At 32.8% G+C, this 23,289-nt stretch overlaps 3 protein-coding genes across 4 annotated transcripts in view; 1 reads left to right on the top strand and 2 right to left on the bottom strand.

The window, feature by feature from the left end:
• Positions 1-167: 167 nt before the first annotated feature.
• On the bottom strand, positions 168-6,295 carry LOC111058684 (vacuolar protein sorting-associated protein VTA1 homolog). The gene is made up of 5 exons (XM_022346241.2): positions 6,060-6,295; positions 5,439-5,661; positions 3,412-3,632; positions 1,830-2,147; positions 168-513 (listed from the first exon to the last, which is right to left on the bottom strand). The coding sequence occupies exons 1-5, from the start codon at positions 6,163-6,165 to the stop codon at positions 368-370; spliced, it is 1,014 nt and encodes a 337-aa protein (XP_022201933.2). The 5' UTR covers positions 6,166-6,295; the 3' UTR covers positions 168-367.
• Positions 6,296-6,980: 685 nt separating this feature from the next.
• On the top strand, positions 6,981-19,302 carry LOC111058689. Of its 2 annotated transcripts, none has more exons than XM_039438239.1 (2): positions 6,981-7,764; positions 13,945-19,302. In XM_039438239.1, the coding sequence occupies exons 1-2, from the start codon at positions 7,386-7,388 to the stop codon at positions 14,028-14,030; spliced, it is 465 nt and encodes a 154-aa protein (XP_039294173.1). In that variant the 5' UTR covers positions 6,981-7,385; the 3' UTR covers positions 14,031-19,302. The 2 variants fall into 2 exon arrangements, with proteins under 2 accessions (XP_039294173.1, XP_039294174.1); XM_039438240.1 differs by having other exon boundaries at positions 14,137-19,302.
• LOC111046728 overlaps positions 14,228-23,289 on the bottom strand; it is a 61,644-nt gene continuing 52,582 nt past the window's right edge. The window contains exon 2 of the mRNA XM_039437280.1: positions 14,228-14,319. Coding sequence (XP_039293214.1) covers positions 14,228-14,319 — 92 coding nt within the window. The remainder of the gene's footprint in view (positions 14,320-23,289) is intronic.

Genomic DNA, 23,289 nt, shown 5'->3' on the forward strand with positions numbered 1-23,289 from the left:
GTAGTAATCAAGTAAATTCGAGACTTTAATCAATTCAATTACTATTATTGAGACAAGATTATATTTTCCGGGTAAATTTGGTTTGAAGCTGATTCATTCATAGCCAAGATTTGTGATATTAAAGTTCTTAAAAATAAATTTATGCATAAAGCACTTTATTATAATACAAAAACTGTAATAACTAAATAATACCATAAGCTTTAGGTTATAATAGATTTGTTATATTATCTAGGCATGCATTTTCAGTCATACATAAATTAACATTATTATTTAATGAGATGAACTCAAAATAGATACAAACTAATATTATTTAGTCGGTGATTAAACTCATTGGTGATGTCGAATGAATTTGATTCATTTTGATTCACTAGCTATCTTCTCCTGTTTCTAGAATTCTTAACGCTTTCCTCAAGTTGCTCACAGCCTCTGTGACGTCATCGTAATTCAAAGCACTTCCGGCCCATTTGCAGTACTTTTGTGCTTTGGTGATTTTTTCGGGCGATAGTTTGCCTCCTGGAAGAAATAGTTTCAACAATAAGTATATGCTTTACATTGGTATCAATGTAGGGAACATGTTGGAAGAATGACCAAAGAGATTCCCGCTTTCAATTCTACACAATTAACCAATAGGGAAAATAGAAATAGGCTGAACACGAAAGAGGTGGCAATGAGTGTGAGTCAAAACAGGCCAAAGCCAAATACTTGTTTGAAATATGATTATAAGCTACTCATTTGAATAAAATTTATATAGATAAAGATTATTACAAGTCAGGAATGAAAATCAGAAACTCTTGTTTTCAACCAGACCTCTGTATTCTATGAATTTTTCTTTGATACACTAACACTAGTGTGTATATTATTAATTAGTTCTATAGAAATAAATAAACGCTAATTATTAATTTCCTAAATTTGTAGTGTATTTTGAGAAAATACGGAGTGATGTGAAGTTGTGAACAAAAAGTTTTGTTTGGATTGGTACGATTATTAATTGAAAGTCGTTAGGGTGGATTTACATCTGTTGAAATAGGTACTTACATAATACTTATTTCAATTTGTACCATCACTAGCCCAAATATTGAAATTAACATCTGAAGACATGTGAATCAACCTACAGTACTGTAACCTGACAATTTGATCAAGCAAATCTTAATCATTCGTAGCAAATCTCAATGACTTCATTTCTTAGTGTGATCATATAGAAAAAATAGCATAAGAAGATATTTCATGGTATAGGACGCTTGTATTCCAAATTTCACATTCACACTGTCACACACCAATCAGATAATCAAGGTAGTTATTTTTCGTGAAAGTATGTGACGGTGGTAGTCTCTCATACTATGCCGCTCATACACTTCTACTCGGCCAAAACAGTAAAAATCGACATTAATCGGCTTGGCTTAACTGTGGAATTCGGAACATAAGGCTGGCCACATGTTCATCACGCATGCAGCGAGAGGCTTCTAACAAAAAATAAACAAGCAATAACAATAAATAAACCACTGGAAAATTACAAATAATAATGATGGAAACATAATTTAACCTCAAATAGAGCAGCAAAGAAAAATGAACAAAAAAAAATATCGGAGATACAAAAACCTAACCTCAAAAACTTTTGCTCGAAGCGTTTCGCTGTGTTCACAGCTGTGATGAAATAACTATGTATGATGATTGTGTATCAATCATGCATGTTATACCGTTAGTATCCTTGTATTACTTAGCAACTTATATACTTAGCAACCTTGAGAAATCTTCGTATGCTATCTTTTCTCTATCGTATCGTGTGGTTGAATAGACTATAGTTTAGCCTATAAAGTTGACAAAAATAATACCTGACAGCGTAGCAGGTTCCATGGAACTAGGATAGGAAGGCGTAGAAACACTCTGTGAGCTGGGAGTGACTGGCATGGCGGGCGCCGAAGTTGGGGGGAACACTGGCGGGGGGTTGTGGGCGGCGGGGATATTGGGGAACTGGGGGAAGGCGGAGGGTGGAGAGGGGAAACCGCCGTAAGTGGTAGGGGGGTCGGGGAGGGAGGGAAGACCTCCTCCTCCGGAAGGTGGCAGAGGTAGATCACCCGAGAGGTTGTTGACCCCTGCTCCACGAGGGGGTAGTAAATCGGGGTGGGAGTCTGTGGGTCCCACTTGGAATCCTGCAAAAATGAAACAGAACACTTGCATTCAAAACCTTGAATTTCAAACAATGTACAAATCGGTTGTATTAAATACTCGATATGTTCTTGACAAATAAAATATACTTGATCATTATTAACTATAATAAAAAATTAATTAATATTCATGTATTATTATTGAGTCGACATATGCTTGTCTGGCGTAAGCATATAGTCATAACAAGGTACTTATACAAATAGAAAATCCTTTTTGTATAGATTAGATTAGATTTAATTCTTTTGCTATCGGACCATACAGTCATCAGCAATGTCAATAGAATATTCATGACACTTAATTTATTATAAAGAATATGTGAAAAACTCCTCCAAAGAATAGAAGGGGTTTGCACGCAGAAGATCAAATAGTGATTTGCCGAACAAAGAGACTGGATAATTTTTTATTGACTCTGGCAACCTATTGTAGACCTTTGTTCCTAAGACGTGATGGGACTTCTGTACTTTGGTTAATCTTGTACGTTGGGTATCAATTGTGTATCTTTGGCGGGTGTTGTATGAATGAACCATACCTCTTGTGTTCATTTTACACTTATTTTCATGTATATACAAGGCAACAACATAAATATATTGGTTGTAAACCGCTAATATTCCAAGAGAAACAAATAACGGTTTACAATGTTCCCTGAAAGTGGCCCCCACTATTATCCTCACAGCTTTTTTCTGGAGAAGGAGAACACCAGAAACATGACTACTTCCACCCCAGTGTAGGATACCATATGACAGAAGACTGTGCAACAAACTGAAATTTTCCATACGCAAATAATCAATCGACAGTTGACTCTTGAGACATCTTATGAGGTAAATAGACTTTGAGAGCTTGCCACAAAGATTTCTACAATGAGGATCCCATGTTAACTGTTGGTCTATGTAGACGCCTAGGAACTAGGTAGGCTAAATAAATCCTAAATTGTATACAATTCTAAATTGTGTATCAGATATACTGGGATGATTCAAGATCATTGATTTGAATCATGCTATCTTGTTTGAGTCAGAATGCGATGAAAATATGAAACTTGGCAATTCTGTGGTTCCATCATTTTCAATGATTTGATTTGAATCTCACTATAGTTCTACTTATAGAAGGATATAATCTCTATAGTATTCAAAATTCAAGTAACTGAATACAGTAAAAAACGAAAATCTTTTGGTACCTGTACCTTAAGTACCTCCCCTTTGAAATTTGGTAAATACACTGATCATGAAAATTAATAAATATCGGAGAACTGACCAAAATTTGGACCGGGAACGTTGGTATTACTGGATTCGCTCTCGTCGTCGTCTTTCAAAGGACCCGGAACGGGGGTTTCACCATTTTTCAAACAGTTGTGAATGTATGCTGCCTTCCATTTGGCGTACTTTCTGTTGGCGACTATCTCTTCGGAAACTTCGCCAAAAACAGACAGAACATCCATCAGAATTCCAGCTGAGTAGAATGTTTTCACGACGTTCCTGTAATTAATTAAGCACAAACCTAACTTAAATTCTGTAATTTTGAGTAATTTATTAATGTTCTATGAAATTTATATGGGAAATACAAAAATTATTCGATTATTCTGTATTACTTTTTTAATGAAAACAAATCTGGAAAGGGCCATAGAAACTCGTTGTGAGTTGTCTGTAGCTAATGGCACTGAACGCAACCAGCAAGTGCACGCGTTCAGTGTGAGTGTTCTTATCGCTCTTTCCAGATTTTGTATCTCATTTGCGCGCTTGGTCATGCATGACCAAGCGTGCTCTTGCACAGATATGCACCCTAAGTCGGTTCTGGAAGCCGGAAGACAGTTTAAACAAACATGTGCCTATGAGAGTGGATCAATCAATCAAATTTCATTTATTAAAGTAGTTGCATATAAAAGACAAGCTTCACAACATTGAATCGTCACAATCAATAGAAACACAGAAAATACAATAGTTCAAGGAGGAAAAAACACTGCCTCTAGGAGCACCCCCTGGAAGAAATCGATTGATTTCAGTTGATTTAAAGGAAATTTTTATTTTGTAATAATTCTTTGATATGTAATTTTCTTCCCTCAAGACATCCACACATTCATCCACTGTGTATGGCGCTCTTCTTAACAGAACTTTCCTTATCCTTCCGGTCATCTTTGAAAAGATGGAAAAATCTTTAAAAAGATGTGGGAATCTATTTATAATTTTTATTGCGCAATAGTGTGGGCCTTTCTCCAGAAGGGTTAGTCTATGTGCGGGGTAACCGAGGAGTGAGCCACCACTCCTCGTATTGTAGGAATGATCACGTAAAACGGATGAGAATGCCCTCCAATTTTTACTAACGTACGTGATGATTTCCAGAAAGTACATGGCTGGCAAAGTTAATACACTCTCTCACAAAATAAGGCCTACAGAATGTTCGGGCACTAAGGTTGAAGATTATTCTCAGAGCTCTTTTCTGCCTCCTGAAAATTACCCCAAGGTGTGTGCCACAGCCACCCCAGAATATCAAACTGTAGCGAATGACAGACATGAGATCAGACATGACGATCTTGGAGCAGCAAGACCGATTCACAGTAGCCACCTAACATCTTTGTCCTAGACTGACACTACTTGATTCAGTGTGACTTCAAGATCATTTGTGAACTGGTATTTACGAGACCAGAAATTAACAGCGAATATGAGTCACCACTTTTATATGCACAGAGCACAAACATTATGTTACTGTAAGCTCTCTTTTCGTATCCGAAGTTCCAACAATAAGATTGAAATATATTTAATTTTTCAATTAAATTTTGTAAGGTTCATTCATTCATGATTTATAAATTTATGAATACCTTATTATTTAGATGATTTAATGTTGTGTATAAGAATTTCTAATATTTCACTAGTTTAAAGAAATGCACTATGAGAGACGTAATAGGCCTGTTTGATAGAAATCAAGTCCAGTAATACTGGATAAACTCACACTAGAAACCGATAAGGCTACGAGATAAATATTTTCTAGTATGTGGAAATTTCCTCTACATTATCATGAAACTAACCCCATCTTACATATTATAAATAACTGTACTAGATCCTTCGTGTGATTCAATATTAGAGCAAGACAAACAGAAACAATGATAAGACAGAGTAGAGATATCTACTCTGTTGTACTCCGATAACTGTTGTATTTCGGTCAAGTCTACACCTTGCTTTGAAATTAAATCAAGCACAAGAAAGAAGAGAAGAAAAAGTGTGATAAAAAACAAATTGAAAATTACAAAGTAAACTTGAAGGAAAGAATATTGGATTTTGAATAATTACTTGTTGAAAACGGCCTCTCTGTCCTGTCCATCAGCCCAAAAAAAGAGTTTTAGAGAATAATTTTCTATGTAGGCTTGAGCGGCCATTTCATTTGTGATCAACTCATTGTCACTGAACGATTTTTTCGTGCTCTCCAGCCAGTCCATCAAGCACATCAACAGTGATTTTGCTTCGTCAGACTTCTTGTCTATTTTCAAGGCGGTCTGTAAAGCATATAGCCTACCTGAAACAGAAGATTGTTTTGATGTTATAAAATAATAAAAGTGGAACTAGAATCATTTTCATAAAAATGATGTTTAACTAGTTCAATTTGTAAAGTGGTCAATTTAGTATACACAAATCATGGTAAACAGTCTTATCTTATGAGGGATAGTTAGAACTCTGTATAAATCAAAATCCTCAAACCTTAACCGATCAAAAAACATTCTGCAATAGGAAAATATATTAGGCTAATGCCTTCAAAAGATCATTTGAACCATCAATACCTAGAAAAGTTAATTAAATTAGTCAATTTTACAAATTGAATCCAAAAACAGAAACTTCATTGACTTTTATTTACATTTATATTGTTTTAGAACGAGAGATTTTAAATTGAAAATAGGGAAGAGGGAATTTACTTACACCAATAGCTGACAACTGGATCTCTTTCATCGTGCTCCTGAGCTGTTTTCAGATAATGTTGAATGGACCGCAAAGATGCTGGACACGGGGGTGAGTTGAATACCATTCCTGAATAAATTTGATTTCAAATAAAAAAATTATATTTATAAAACTCAGTTATGGAACTGAGACTTGAGTCACAATAATAAGAAATGACAGGTTACCTTTGAGGTTAGCTTAGAACTGTTATGAAAGCAATGACGTCATGACATTAAACCAGCTGATTTCCTCTAATTAATACTCAAGTTTTGAAACAAATTACTCAATTGAAAACTTTTATATATTTTTCAGCAAAATTATAATGTTTACAATCAATTTTCTTTTTCATACTCTGATTTTATTATTGTTAGAAATTGGAATAGTCAATTCGAGTTTTTGAAAAATATGTGATTATTAATGTTTGCAGCACTGGCACTCAATAAAAAGCCGCGTAGCTTGAAACTACCGCAAAATCTTGCTGAACACAGAATTTTTCCCCTCATCATGTCACATCTACCTACTGTGATTAATTTCTACAGCTCAAATCAATAATCATAATCTAATAGTGGAAATCGATGTGATAAGCCAATTATAAGATGGGATGGGAGTTATTCTATTTTCAAAATAGAATCTCTGAACTTAATCAGTGAATCAGAACAGTTTTGCACCCTCCTTTAAGCTAGCTTGGATTTAATTTTGAATCACATCGAACGATGTGATTGTAACTTTGTTAAAATCCAAGAAAAACTTCAAATTGTGGAACAGTCCTACTCTTCCTCAATCTGCAATATTATTTTTTAGTATGATTATCTTAGTTCAAACAAATACTCAAGAGGCACATGTAGCTATAGAACTACCTATGATTTTCATTTTTTATCCCACAAAACCGTTTTAAATTAATATACAGTTGAACAGCATCGCTATCGTTTGCGACTTGAAAGTGACGAGATGACGAGAAGAGTAGCATTGCCAATTCGGAGAATAGTGACCGATTCATTGGTATGTTTTTACTTTCAATTGAATCTTCCTCAAAAATATGCGACATGCTACGCAACTCAAACTGCGCCACCAAATTGAAAATAATGATAACTTGTGTTATTGATTTGTTTGTTTGAAGTAGGTCTCGTACGCTTTGCTTTGCGTAGGCTACTCTCTGGAAATCGTTAGCTGGTGTGATAGTGGGGCCGGCTTTGGCCGCGAGATAGCGCGCAGTTTTCCCAATCGAGATGCCCCCCTCCACACACAGCACCCATCACGCCTTGCCATATAACCGGAGCAAATTCAAGAATCGCGCCAGTTGAAGTCAACATGGCGTTCATGGTACCCGTTGTGAAAAATGATTACGATATCTACAAACAGCGGCGCATATCGGAGTGTTCAAATTCTCAGACATGCCGCAGTCGAAAAGTGTCCGAATGTTCAAAATCGGAAGGCCCCAGCCTGAGTACATCTCCAGGAAGTGATTTTTTGGTTGGCTCACCGGCCCACCGCTTGGGAATGTTGTCGGGCTCCCGACAATACAGCAGGAATTCCTCGAGGACTTCTCAGTCGAGCCTGCAAAGTCCGAGCAAATCGAGTTCCTCGTCACCTCCCAAGTCCGGATCCACCAACTCGTTGAATAAGTTCCACAATCGGTTGGTCGACAAGTTGAAGAGGTCGCTGAAATCCAAGGATTCTTCAGGTGATGGTGAGTCTCGTTATTTCAAATCACAATCAGTGTCGTTTTGTTGTTGTCAGAGGTGTCATGAATACATTTTAACACGTGGGGATGTCTTATCAGTGCCTTATCAACCTTACTTCAATGTTACCTTACATCGGAATAAATGTCAGGTTAGTAATTTTCAACAGAACATCTCATACAACATTTCCCCCTAAATCTATTAATAACTCTATCTAAACCTTTTTTAATGATATAAAATCACTAATCTACAGCGACTTTTCAAACTTTGTAACCGTTTCCATTGCATACACATGGCCCCTGTACAGAATGCACTCTGTCAAGCGATCCGGTAGATAAAAAGAAAATGGTGGACGTATTAATAGCCGTTTCTTGGCTAGAGTGCAGCAGCTTATGTCGAGTTGCCAGAAGTACGGCATTTGTTCGGCTTTTTGCATAATTCTTCATCCTACGGGGCTCTAAACAGTACAGCAACAATATTTGATTACTGAAACAATTAAACAAAACCTATATGAAAGCATTTGAATGAATATTGGATTTATTTTGAAATTTCTATTTAAGTTTCACTTTTTTACGTAAAAACAGTGTTGGTTTCGAACAAAATTGATAATAAACTTTGTGACTAAGAAAATCAGTGATTTCATGTCTTCTTGGAATCTTAGAAATGTTTAAATAGAATGTGGTTCACTGGAAAAGGAAGAACCGTTATGTGAGATGCGAAGGCGAGAGCTGACGCTTAGAATATTCTAGAAGGTCGTCCGGTCGATGTCTTTATCCAGGAAAGCTGCAGTAGGCTCTTTACAATGCGACCGAGTTTCGATTCGTGGAATTCGTCTGCTTTGTCATTCATTCACTTACCTGACCTTCCACAATTTAGACATTAATGAAAGTTTTGTCACATTATGAAATGGTTACAGTTGTGAAATTGAAATTTATAAAGCTGGATTAGAGCTTCAAATGTGCTCTAATGCTGAAGTAGGCTAGTGATTTCAAAATAATTTTTGACTTCATGTTTCATGCATTGAAATATCTTTCCAATTATAAATTTATATACGGTATTGTTATCAGTCCTAGACTCATGAAAAACTTGTCAAACATTATTGTCTATAAAACCCATACAATTTTTTTTCATAAGTTTTAATTCGATTACAATATATGATAAGAGTTATACATGGTTTTCTGGCGCATCTTTCTTTTCTCTACCTCATTCGCTTGGAATGTATTCATGACACACAACTGGGTAAAAATAACAATTACAACTACCAGATTGAAAAATGATCGAATTTTGGTTCGGCAAATTTATTTGTTCGAAGATCAAGCAAACTGGGTTTCAATTTCAATTCAATTCAAAATTTCATTTCTTTCTACCTTACTCCATTTCATGAATGACTTCCATTGATTTTAACAGCAATTTCTACAATTTAGTAGACTTTGCAATTTTTTTGTAAATTAATAAAAAATGCTGAGCAACTGCAATTTAACAACAGTTGGTCTCAATATTCCTAAGATGTAGTTCATTCCTATCATAATTGATAATCAAAATGAATTAATAATGGTAGTTGTATGTGAATTTTTACGAGTAGAAAAATTATTTTATTACTGTATTCTGTTTTCTATCACGTGATGTTTTATGTAATATAATTTTCATTATATTGTGTAAATGTGTTTTATAGTCGGAAATGTTGATTATTACCGATTATTTGCCTTGTTTCTTCCTCAGCTTCTTCTGTTTATTTGTTAGACCTTCATCAATTTTCTAGGGATTCTGTGGAAGAGTTACATCAATGCCTTATCTCTATTTCAAACTGATTATCATTATCACATTATTTGGGGAAATTATGATTAGTATATCATAAGAAAATACTTTAGAGACTCTAGAAGTCTTGATAAACACTATTAGGCCTAGAATCTCTTATCAGACTATACCTAGATCTTCGTCTTCGTAAATAAAATTCTAAACATAAATGGATACTGTAGCACAATTACAAAGTTAGTAATAAATTAACTACTAACAGTGATCGGGAAGTTGTGTTGTTTCCCAATTCAATATAATATTTTGATGTGACAATTTTGATACATAAAGTACCGGTTAAATTTAAACTGTAATTAATTCCCCGAGATTAATTCGTCTTTTCAAAAACGCCTTCTCTGATAGGTGCTCTGAAATTAATGACATTTAAAATTCAACCTGGATATTTTAAATTAGCCTACTTGTTAGACGTTCTACTTCTTGTTCAACTTGGGACAAAATACATTATTGTACAGTAAAACTAATCCAGATCTTTGAACAAGCTAGCTGATTGATAGATTACATATAATTTAATTAATCAATTATTATACTTAATTAATTGATTGCGGTACTTTAATTGATTGTACTGTTGATAATATTTATTGACCAGTCAATCAATAGACTATTTATATTTGTAACTGCCCACTTTTGTAATGTCGAAGCTATAAATCATAGAGGTAGGTCAGAAACAAGCTCAAAAGAGAACTGAATAGGTTGCTAGACTGAAAGGAAGTACATGATGATAAAAGGAAGTAAGGAAATTGAATAACTGAAAGCGACATGCTACAAACGGAAGATGTGATTATGGTGGAATTAGATTCACTTTCAACTGTCAGCATTAATTTAATGGGAATTGCATTGATGTTTTCTACAAGGAACGATGCTGTAGGTGAATCTCACTGCAGTAGTTGTGAAAAGGGAGGGGTTGGTTGTTGGACAGGTTGGTCTCGTTGTCTACTACGTCTACGTCATGGAAAAGTACTGGAGTCTTTTTTCGAGTCTATTGAGGGGGAACTAACAGCCGTTGTATGGGGAACTACATTGGTGGGGGTAATGCACTCTTCAATAGAACAACTATACAATACCGAAGAACTGAGCTGCGAAAGTCTATCGTAGTGAGGGAGCATAATAGCATAGAATAACCAATCTATTTCTATAGCTATTCTCTAGAAGACCTCTTACTTTTATTCTTCATTCTTTATTGATTCATAAAATAAGTACATCATCAAAATGATAGGGAGAGAAAAACCTTCTCTAACTCATTGATAATACCTAGAAATAAAAAAAATCTGAAATAAATTCTCTATAGAAGACTTCTTCCAATCAACATTGATGATTGAGCAAATATATCTATATTTCAGTCTATTCCTCTTTCATTAACATTTTGAAAAATAAATTACGATAATGTTTTCTGCTTTTTGGATAAAATAATACCCGTTACCTTTCTTTTAACTGCCGAATGTGGTTGAACTTTAATACAAGAAAAATGTATTTCCTCCTCCATATTCCTTCTTAAATGCATTTAAGATGCATTAAATACAAGGTATAATTGAATTGATCATTAATAAAAAATATAAACAATAAATCGGGTGGTACTGTTACAGAAATATCGGATTCGATTCACATATAATTTCTCGATGAAAGTATGGAATAATCTATTCTATTTATAAACTGAATAATACCTTATTTATTCCACTCGTAGATATAGCTATTTATGAATATTATCCTTCTAAACTTTGACCTCCTGTATATTCTATACAATCTGTTCAATAACTACTGCAAGACAGCAGACAGTCAGTGTTATCGGTAAACAATAGTGTCCCAATTTTCTCATCTCGTGACCTTGGTAATTCTATATTGTTATCTTCAAATTATAATAATAGACTGAACGTTCATCTTATCACGGCTAAATAGTGCCGTCTATTGAACTTCAACGCGTATCTATCCTATGAATTCGTATTGCGTCATTCAATTGCATATAATCTAAGTTAATGATTGAATTATTATATTAATATTATTGAATAGCTCCATTTCAGTCACAGCAATTGTAGATTAATTACATATAATGAATTAGTGGGAATTATAGGTAATATGTTTTGTAAATGTTATTTCAATGAATAAACGGCTGAGTGAAAATTAGTTGTAATTACTGATAATTAGAAGCAATTTTGATTTACCATCAAGAAGACGAAGATCTAGGCAAGGTTGTAAAAGAAATACGTAGGTGGAAGATGGAAAGGTGAATAGAGAGTTAGGTAAAGATAGTTGAGCATACTAATAATAATGATAGAGAACTTATACAGAAGTCTAGGAGGTGAAACATTTTGGTGAATGAGAATATAAAAAATGACTATCATATCTGAAATCATGAAAATACTTCTACATTTTTGGGCTGTTTTAATAAACGCAAGTTGATAAAATAGGTTTTCATGCAAATGTCTTCACTTGAAATACAGTAGAATAAAACAACATTGATAAGCTTTATAAAAGATTAATTATATAACCAGTATTAGGCCTATACTGATCAGTGAATACCTCACTTCTAAATTTTATATTTCCATTGACTTATTTCACAATTTTCACATAATTCTCAGGATTGGCAGTGTTATTCATGAGAGTATTTTTGACAATCTTGAACCAAAACTTTTTGGGATCGATGAATAGAACAGGGAAATGTTTCACATTATACTTCAGGACCAATTCATTTTATACTCTTCAAATGTCGAATTTTTGTAACGATTTGCAGTGTTCTGACATTTTTATAATTGTCATTCAAAATTTACTGTGAACATGTTTTTTCCATAGAGTTATACCATAGAGGTATTGCTACGGGCTTAGAGAAGCCTGTCTTACAATATCGTACGTTTGTTTCCAGGATGGGGGCACATTAGGTAACTCTTAATTGAGTTACATTCAATGCCTTACAGTGTAATCCTGTGATATCTCTGGAGAGATTTCTTAGTTGGGAGATCTTCACAGTATTATGTGTAAGTTCCGAACATTATATAATATTTTTCCAATAGGATATTGAAATTTTAATACTACATAATTTTGGGCAAAATTGTTATGGGTTTTCATTGGTTTCTAATACATTTGCGTACATAAAAATGTTCTAGATAAGCTCATTTGAAAAACGTTTCCGTCAACTCCTTTCTTAATTATTATTCCCTCCTATCATTATTTTTGATGTTTTTTCAGGATTGGTTTTTAAAAACACTATGTTACTTTGAATTTCAATCATTGTTTCACTACAATAGTTGAAAAGCTAATTTGTGTTATAAAACAATCTTTTCATTAACACCCCATCATTGACATAATAATGTAGTATCGTTATCAAAATGTTAATAGGCGAAATTTCAGTAATCAGTTTGAAAAATGATAGGCCTCTGTTGAACAATTCTATCCAGAAGGAAATTTATAATAATATAACATTCGAAACTATAATAATTAGAGAGATTGCTCATATATCAAGCAATATTACTATAGGGATATGGCTAATCAGTATCCTATATCAGTATTCAACACTATCATGGCCCAAAAGGTTGTTGAATCACTGTGATAAATTTGTTTGTTTTTTCTTCATAATTTTGCTTGATGATACAAAAATTTTCTATTTTTGGAATGATTGTTTGCATGAATGGTGTACAGTTTATAATATATTATATAACTTATGTTCTAATGCTAATATTTTGTTTCTACCACCATGGTTCATGTTCATTAACATTTTTATATTATGTTGTGTGAAGTTGGATATTGGAACTACTTGACATTTTTATCTCCCTTTTGTAATTTTACCAAAATTATAAATACTGTAATGAATTCTATACATCAGTGACAGTTCTTGGAAATGTGCTGGAAATCATCGACGTTTTAATAGATTACAATTAAAAAAAATTACATACCTACTCATTTGTTCGCATATCCATAAAGCATATTTAGAATTTATGGTATGGAAAAGTAGATAATATTGAGCAGTTTGTCGTATTGATGACAGTCAATTTATATACTTATTAGAAGCATTCCACATCAAAGTACCGTAACTATCAAGTGCATATTCACTTTCAAGATGACAAGATTGTTTCCGAATTATGAAACTCAATGACAAACAGATCACTTATTGAGATGTATTCAAGCCAAGATCACAGAGCTCATAAATACAATTTTTAACATGAGGCCATCTGCTGACATCCATTCTTGAAAATAATACACTCCATACAATTAAAACTATTACAACAGACAGAATCCTTTGGAAACATTATTGTGATTGCCTTTTACATTTTCTTGCAATGATACAATGTTACTGTTATGAGGCACATGGTTGAAGAATGAAACAATCAAGAAACATTGTATAGGTGAGCATTAGGTGAATTTAACAGTAGGTATTATTCTGTTTGTTACAGCGGGCCCTTGTGGGAAACCAACCAAGTTGACGCCGAAAAAACCATCCTTCCAACAGCACCGTCTGTACAGCATCCGCGAAAGCTAGGACCAGCACTGATGTGTGGCTGTGAAACATGGACCATGTGTGTGTGTGCTAGTGTTTGAGTTGAGTGTTGCACTTGACAGGTGTGTGGCTTGTCTGTGTGTTGCAGGAAGTGGATGCTCTTGAGTGAAGACGGTGGCTGCCTCCACGCCTGTGGCAGTGCCCCAATCAGGCATTGACACGCAGCGGGCAGCCTCTTCCTATCCGGGCACCACTGTGTCCACACAGTCCTGCTGGCCCAAATGGTGGCCCACCTCCTCATAACAAGGCAAACATCTGTTCCTCCTCATTTCTGTTTCAAAACATGACATCAAATTATTCTTCAGAACTGTTGGGGGCATCTGTAACCTGTTTCCATTCCAGCATAACATAACTTGCAAAGTGACTGTTCCAGCATTATATCATCTACAACTTTGCTGCTCCTGCATAATATCAACTAGAACGTTACTGTTCCAGCATGATATCATCTTGAACGTTGCTCCAGCATAATGTCATTCAGTTCCAGAGCATTGATGTTCCAGCAAAACAATATGACCTGGACAGTTCTGTTTTTAGCCCAGATAGCTGCTGCTACAGTGTAACATGACCTGCTAATCCAGCATTCATAGCCCAGTTTGTTTTGAAAGATGGTGAAACTCAAGATATCTCCAAATCGACTTGGGGTTTTCTGCTTAGTATCCAGGCTGCTGTGAAAATGGACCTAAAACTAAATTTTTTCTCATGTATATATTTTCTGAAACTATAAGTTTGAAATCCTTTAACATCAATGTTTGACACAGGGTCTCTTCCAATTTGTTTTTTATCAACATCAGTTTATCCCAGAGAATCACATTCAGGATATATCTACAGTGTGAAACACTGATATGCATGGAATTAGATGTATTGTTTTTTTTTAGAAATTGAGTATGTTTCTACAAATTTTCCTTGTATCTTGTCACATTCTAAATGTGTTAAAATTATTAACTTCTAACTAAATTTGACAGTTTTCTTAGTTTGCAAACATATTTATTATTAAATCTTGAATTTCAAGCCTTTTCTAAAGGCATTGGCTTTCTGTGATTTATTTGGCTGCTCTCAAAACTAAGTGAAAAGACAACTATAATTAATTTTCTATAATGAGAAAATAAGGTGGATGATGCGCTCATATTTATAGGCTATAATTAAATAGTTCCAATAATTATTACATGTAATTTGAGTATGTTGTTGAAAATATTGTATTGATAATTATTAAGATAAGATAAAAATATATGTGTGTTGCTTTGTATAAGGTGAAGTGAGCTTTCAGTGGTTCATTTCAATATTGTAGGTGCTGAATTTTCAATGTAGAAATTTTGTTGAAATCTGTCATTTCATTCAAAAACTCTTCGAAAATTTCAATACGTAATACTTTTACAAATTGTGAATTAGAGAATTGAGATTTTGAAAATATTATGAGATAAGTCTAAGAAAAATTTAGTAGAAAAAACGAATATTCTAACAATGAAGTGCGAGATTAATAAATGTATTATAGATAATTTTTCTTAGGACATTCTGAGTCCATATTGTTCGAATGTATACTGAGAACTTTAGGAGTAATTTTGTGGCAGATGCATGTGAGAGAAATAATTATTATGAAGATGAAAGATAGTTTTGGATGAGAAAATAGAAGGAGAAAGCATCTTACTTCTGCAAAACACACCGAATAAACCGAATCCAAACTAAAGCAGTAACAATAATTCTACTGAATCTTTTGTTTTTAGCAATTCATCAGTCTACTAGAGTATTTTTCTAGCTTGAAAAAAGGCGGAATGGAACAAACTTTCCAAATGGATCAAAGAATCCCTTTAAATTATTATACAGTTAATTGATCAAAATATTTACTTAAAATCTCATCTTTTGTCAATTTATTAGGTTGCAATAATTCTTACCCATCAAAATGGAATCTTCTTTTCAATGAAGAACTACAGCTCCATTTGTGTGCCTTTTGAGATAACTTATTTTTCAAAAAAAGTCTTCATTTTGATAGGTTTCAAATAATTCCAGTTACAGAATTTAAATTAATTTATTCATCCAATTATACATTTTCAATAAATAAATAAAGACTGATGAAATGTGTTCCAATTTGATCTGGCAAAATGTATTGTTATTTGGACAATAACAACCTTCTCAATGACAATTTATATAGAAAAGAAAATAATTGAATCCACTCAATCTTTCAACAAACCGAAATTTAAATTATTCCCTACATAGATTTCACGCATCCTTGTAGATGTTTGGTTTGGAATATTATTGTAAAAAAGTTCTCTGTCCATAAATACTGAAACTTTTGTTAGATAATGTACTATTTTACAAAATAACTCTATACTATTTGTGTACCTCTCTGTACTGTGGAATTCAATGGAAGTCACATAAATTCTTAGAATGAAACTTTGCAATAGATTAGTTTACCATTACAATTATTTCAGTACCTTTATGTTCTAGAAAATTCTAGAGCATTCTTGAAACTGTGGTGAGATGTGATATTACCAAGTGTATGATAAGTGATCAAAATATATTTTTGATTAAATGTATTTTTGATCTACATTATAATGGAAACATTGGTGATATATTTGATTCAATATACAGATACGCTTGTTTATGAATTATTACTGTTAGTCCTAAGTTATTAGAAAGAAATCATATCAATTATTTTGTCATGGAAATCGAAAAATAATTCTCAATATTTTACCCCATAAGATTCATTAATGTTCACTGTAAGTTCAATCCTAGTTGAAATATCACGATCAAGTCATTGTGGTATCAATACTTCATGTTTTATACAGTTAAATTTAGTGACTTCTCACCGGAAAATAGCAAATTATGATTATAAATTATTGTCATTCTATAAAGTTCTCAATAAATCAGTACAGTATTTTAATATTTCTCATAGAGAAACTTGAACCTTACTGCCGTGTTTGGAACAAGACCAATTTTTGAAGGGTCATTTTTTCAAAATAGGATACCGGTTGAGAAAACTAACGAAAAAATAGTACCTCATAAATTGCCAAATAACTTTTCATTTGCAATAACTCATTAATATTCACAAGGTGATTATCAAAAGAGTGGATTATATATAAAATTCAATATGTATCTTCAATTTAAAAAGTAATTATTCGTAAAAATTAAAAACTATAATTCAGAAACCTTAAACATTTAAACTTGAACATTCAGGAGCCTTATTCGGTTTTGCAGTGTGCTATTCAGTAACGTTCTCCAAAAAAAAAAAAAATTTGTGAATATTTGTGTCAGTGTCTCAATCTTTTTGCTGTGTTGTAGACTCAGCTATAAGATCATAATATTTTCTTTCGAGAGAAACCTATTTTGTAATTTACAAAACTCAGTATTAATTCTGGAGAATTCCGAGTCATTCCCTCGCTAATGTCATGTTAGATAATAAGCCATTTTTAGTGAAATTGTTGTGTGCCTGATAAATTATTGATAGGACTGGGATTAACCTTGATTTAACCTGCTTGTAACCCTTATTTAGTTTGTATACGTTTATTGTTATTTGATTGTAGGGCAGAGACAGAGCACTAACAGTGTTCTGTATGTTATGACTGAGGTTTTCTATTATGACTGAATAGTGCTTTAGATAGTTGTATTTAGTGTTAATTTTGCTTCCTCTATTAATTTACATAACTGAAGATGACAGATGATATATTTCAAGAATTTCTACAAGTTACTTGATATTTTTTTGTATTCATTCACAAATTTTTTTTTGTTGAAATTAACAGATTATTCGTAGGATTATGATGAAAACGTTTAAACGGGCTGTTATGTGTAATCGTGTGATTAAAGTTTCTATGTAATTGTAATGAAATATATTTAAAATAATTGGTTCTATAGAATAATTCAAAATTGGGAAAAGTATTTCTATTTATATAAAATCATTCTTATAAGCTACTAACGTACACAAAATTATTCAACCAGGAAATGTGTTGCTTAATAATCATTCAATTGCTCCAAAAATTAAATAATGATATAAGAAATTTGATCTCCATTACAGCGTATAAAAATATAAATTTCAATGCACTGATAAAATTAAATACAGGAACGAATAATAAATTATCCTATTTTTTGATCCATCAAGTATTAAAAATATATAAAAAAACTCAGGAAAACTTAACTTATATCGCAAAAAAGTAGCTGATTTGATCACTGCTTGAATATTTCCAAAGAGAACTTTGTCATTTTAAAATGTAGAAGATTAACCTGAATCGAGTCATTAGAAAATTAATATTTATATTACAATGAAATGCAAAATTTGTCAAACATATATTCAATCCTATAATAATGTTGGTTGGTCCATTTCAATTTAAAAGTTGAGTTGTACGAATTGAAATGAAGTGAATAGTCATTAACTAATTTTAAGAAATAATTTCCAAGAATGTTAACTTGTTTTAAATGCAGAAAAATAATCTATTCATGAACAGTATTTTTATCGTAAGTAGTGTATTTTTAAAAATTGTGTACTGTAATTCAATGTATAACAAAATTGATAAAAAAATCTACTTAGAATTCCAGTGAAGCATGTCAGAAAATTACTGTCGCAAACTTTTATCAGAACAAAAATATTGTTATAAATCATCAAATAATAGGAATTTCTACTTTCAAGGTATCAGTTGCTGAGGGCATTGACTTGAAATCTACTCATTTCCGTAAAAATGTTTACTACTTTTCAATGACAGCTAGCTATTTCTAAGGTGATTTTATTAAGATTCCAATATCAAAATTCCATTGTTTCTTCATCGATTTCCTGTTTTGAAAGTATCATTTTACTACAGACAGCCGTTTTATTATTCATTTTAATTTTCCCAAGTTGTACTTCCAGAAGCATATAAAAGTTCACTTTCAAACTAAAAAAGTATAAAATGTCTATTCTATGTTTGTAATTCATTGTCACAACTAGGTGTTCACATTTAACGTGTGAAATTTTGGGAATCGTCTTTGAAACATTTATACAACTATTCTGTCGTCAAAGTTATTGTAAATAGAAATTGTTTATACATAATGTATAATACATGTACATAATTATATCTGTACCTAAAAGAGGGTAGTTTATTATACTTTTATAATGAAGATACGAAATATTGTCGGATGATTTAGTAAAATTGTAGATCATTTTTACAGATAAATTTCAAATTTTCATTCTATTGAAAATGCCTAAATTATTATTTGTTGGAACAACGCAATAATTTTATTTCAATATTTGTAAGTTATTTTTATTTATTAAATAAACGCTGTTGATTAATTGGCATTTGAAGTTTGTTACTTTTGTTCTCTCAACACCTTCTTCTACTAGATAATAATTATATTAATTTTCAATGATCCAAGACGTTAAGCTGCGTTTACACCAAAGTTGTCAACAAAACGTTGTCCTTGAGTAGTAGTTTCAAAACTCTTTTGAATAGTTTTCTGCAAAAGTTGTCAATTTTTAGACAACAAACACGCGGCTGTTCTCAAATATAGAGCAACAAAAGTAGTCATTTTTTCGCCCAAGGAGCTTAGTCGGCATGAACACATGTAGAGGGGGACATTTCGTTGGCAACTTTCTCAGTGTTTCCTACACTGAGTAGGATACAAAATTTCTGTTGAAAACAAGGATTTCCACAAGTTGACGACAAATTTTTGATGTGCATCAGAAGAAATTGTCAACAAATTGCCGCAATTTGTTTAAGACTCAGTTAACAACTCTGGTGTAAACGCGGCTTTACATGCTTGAAGTAACGCATTAATGACAAAATACGTTCATCGATTTTTGAAGTTCATCAAAATCTTATAATAATTGTTCAGTTTGCAATGATTGATGAACTGTGAAGACACAAGCCGATTGTATGTGGTTGAGGCACATGTAACTGAATTCATAGCTCTACTTGTATAAATTCATGAATCCAATTTCATGCTCAAGGGAGAAAAACTACTTTCAAAGAACTGCTGTTTGAAAATCCCGTTCTGTAGACTACTGAAATATTCTTAATTGGAAAAATTATTTCTTCTCAATCAGCCAATCGCAGAGCTTTCCGTCATACCATAGACAATCAGTCAACCAGAAATCATATATTCTGATGCTCAATGTTTATAGTCTGCTGCTTCCAGTTAGCAAGAGATTGATATCTTAATTTGATTGAGATAACTTAATATAGATTGAGATCTATAACAATGGAAACTGATATCTCAAAAATTGTTTTAATAAATTAGGGGTAGTTTTCATTAAATACCTACCACAACACGGAAAATTGGTTATCATTATTTTTTATTTAAGGATAAAAAGTAGAACCTTGTAGAGACCCAAATAATTTCACGTATCCTGCCCCCACATTTCATTATATCTCTCCCAACCCTCATCATCTTGACACTTTTCTCACCCTCTCACAAACAATAACTCATGTCTCATGATAAGGGTTCCTGAGTTTGGGCCCTTTGAAATTGTATTCTACATTATTTTCTTTGTGTTGAGTTCCCTTCAATTTCTTTTTTTCTCTTCTCACTCTAACAAATCTCTCTGTCTGCTACTCTCTCTCATCCACTCTCATTCTCGCTCTCTTTTTATAATTCATATCATTATCTTCCTTCTCTATTTATATTCGCCAAACTCCTAGAGCTCTCAATATGTTTTGAACGTAGTCTCTCTTCTTCGTTCTTCTTCTTCTCCAGTGCTCAATAGAGAATAATCTTCAATTTTCTATGTAGAACCTTTGATTATGGATACGTTAAACTTCTATCTTTCCTCTATGGTAGAACCCTGTTCTTCCCTTTCCTCTGTCTTTCTCTTCCAATCTCTTTATCTTTATCGCATCCTTATCTGATCTCTGAACTGAGGCTCTGTACTTCCTCTTATTTTTTCCACGGTATTTAGAATGTATTATTCAGTATTAGGAGTAACAAAGTCTCATAAAAAAGTACTTTTTTCGAGTAAGAATCATCATTTTTGATGAGGAGATAAGCAGATGATTACACTTACAATTTTACATTATTAATAAATTTTTTATTAGAATATTCTATTTATTTTGACTAACACTCACTTCAAAATCAAAATTTGAACATTTATGCCTAGCTGTCTCACAACAAAACCAATCACATGATAAAAACTGGCAAATTTCCCAGTTCCCCAGCAATAATAATAGACCTTCTATTCCAATTCCAACGTTTATCTATTTAAATCGTCACAAATGACACTTGGCAATCACAAATACAGAAATGCAGATTTAATTGAAGCAGACAAGATTTATCAGCTTTCAATTAAGGTTTCATTCTGCACAAGTGAGACAATCTTGTGATATAGCTTGAACAGTAGTTGTAACAAAAATAGAATCAATGACGTCTGTTCAACGCCGCTTAAGATTGCGACTAAACATCAGAGATAATATTTAGCGTGGCGCTGTATCCAGCTACAGCAGCTAGTCAGAGTGACTTGCCAAAATGAGTAGGCTCACAGTCAAAAATTGTTGTTTTTGAATTTGGTGCCAACATTTTTTGAAGCGTGATAAAGTAGGAAATTAGCGAACGAAATTTGTTGTGAGACGAATTCAATGTGATTATATTGGACCAATCTAAAAGAATTCAGTTGGATGTTGATAGAAATATTATTCTCAACACTTTTTCATAAATTATACCATACGCATCATCAAATATTTTTTAATTCACGTTGTTGCATCCTGCCAAAACTTGATTAGTGAGAAACAATATAACTTGAAAGTAAAAAGTAGAAACGTATTATTCAGGACTACTTTTTTTGTAAAATAATACCATAGTACCTTTTTGAAAACTTTAATATAAAATAATTAATTAATCCATAATGCTCACTCTATTTTCATCGTTTTAATTTGTTATCTTATATTAAAAAGTTTTCAAAAGGGTACTATGGTGTTATTTTACACAGTTGATTAAACGTACGAGTACAAGATATGATCCTTTCGTCTTATGTAGGACATCAAAGGGCTTTGTATCATCGAAGGGCTTTGGTTCATAAAATTATGATTTATTTTCCTGATAGGTTAAACAGAAACAGTATAGAATTCTGTTTTTCCGTACATTTTGATAGTGAATGATCGTTGTGCGTACTTGTTGAAAGATGGAAAAAATATTGAAAATATTTGAATATTTAAAAATAGAAAGAACAATTTTTCGGCTATAAAACGTTGATATAATTATGTAATCTTGGGATCAAATTAGATCTAGCTGGAGTGGTTTAATATTATTTATAAATGAATAAGTCTTGAAAGAAATAAAACTGGATACAACCATAGAATAAGCATACAGGAAGTGAATGTTATGGTTGCTATCTCTAGCATTCTGGATAACAATCATAAAGTTCTCAAGTCTTTGATAGTCTGATAAATATGAAGTCTCTCAGACAGTTTCATCATATTCTACAATGTACCTACATTGTTTTCTCTTACATGTCATGCAAGACATGATTACAGTTTAAAAAACATGTTGAAACATTGAGATTTGCAATGAAATAAGGAATTAATTACTCATCTGATGAATTATGAGAGTTTATGAGAAACAGAACTGAATTTGAACCAAAAAGAATTCATTCAATTGTAACATTAGTACCGCATATGATTATTATACCAGTGTTCAAACCTTGTTTACTCTGATATCCTAGAAAAACGTTCTTGAATAATAATAAATCAAGTCCTCCTGAATGATTGATATTATTTCCTCAACAACGTCATTCATTAAGCTTGTCATTCACAACCATCTGCATTATTCAAATAAGAAAATCGATAGGAAAGCAATTTTCCTCCCAGGAAGTTTTCCTGTTGAATAGGTAGCTGACATTACCGTCTTCATGTCACCTGGCTAGACGACTATTATTGCAATTTTCTCCGTGGAAAGCATCGACCGCTGGGGAAATTAGTTTTCCACAGAGGGTAAATAAGAGGGTATTGAAGCTTATTGCACTGGAATATTGGTTTAACAGCGATAATTGGATCTTTTGTACACATTCACTGCAGTTTATAAGCAAACTTGGTTGGACAGACATATCTCCATATTGGATCCAATTTCTCTAAAAGCATCCCAGCGAACTCCGAGTCAACCATCCAACAAAACTCGTTCAACTTTACAAATTAATTATCACAGAATTGAAATAAGTATGCGGTTTATGATGGAGTTTGATATTGCGGACGATATTGATTATTACAAAAGCAATTTAAGTAAAGAATGTATTTGTATGAGATCACAGATGGAATTGCTGCGACTATTGATTCAATCGAAGAACAATAGAGCAAGAATT

The sequence above is a fragment of the Nilaparvata lugens genome, chromosome 11 (assembly GCF_014356525.2).
Source record: "Nilaparvata lugens isolate BPH chromosome 11, ASM1435652v1, whole genome shotgun sequence".
NCBI classification, from domain to species: Eukaryota; Metazoa; Arthropoda; class Insecta; order Hemiptera; family Delphacidae; genus Nilaparvata; species Nilaparvata lugens.

Coding starts and splice junctions, on each gene's coding strand:
- LOC111058684 (XM_022346241.2), bottom strand. CDS start 6,165: ATGGTATTCAACTCACCCCCGTGTCCAGCATCTTTGCGGTCCATTCAA. Junction 2,148..3,411: donor CGTTCCCGGTCCAAATTTTG/GTCAGTTCTCCG, acceptor TCATTTTTGCAG/GATTCCAAGTGGGACCCACA. Junction 514..1,829: donor GGAACCTGCTACGCTGTCAG/GTATTATTTTTG, acceptor TATTTCTTCCAG/GAGGCAAACTATCGCCCGAA.
- LOC111058689 (XM_039438239.1), top strand. CDS start 7,386: ATGGCGTTCATGGTACCCGTTGTGAAAAATGATTACGATATCTACAAA. Junction 7,765..13,944: donor CAAGGATTCTTCAGGTGATG/GTGAGTCTCGTT, acceptor TGTTTGTTACAG/CGGGCCCTTGTGGGAAACCA.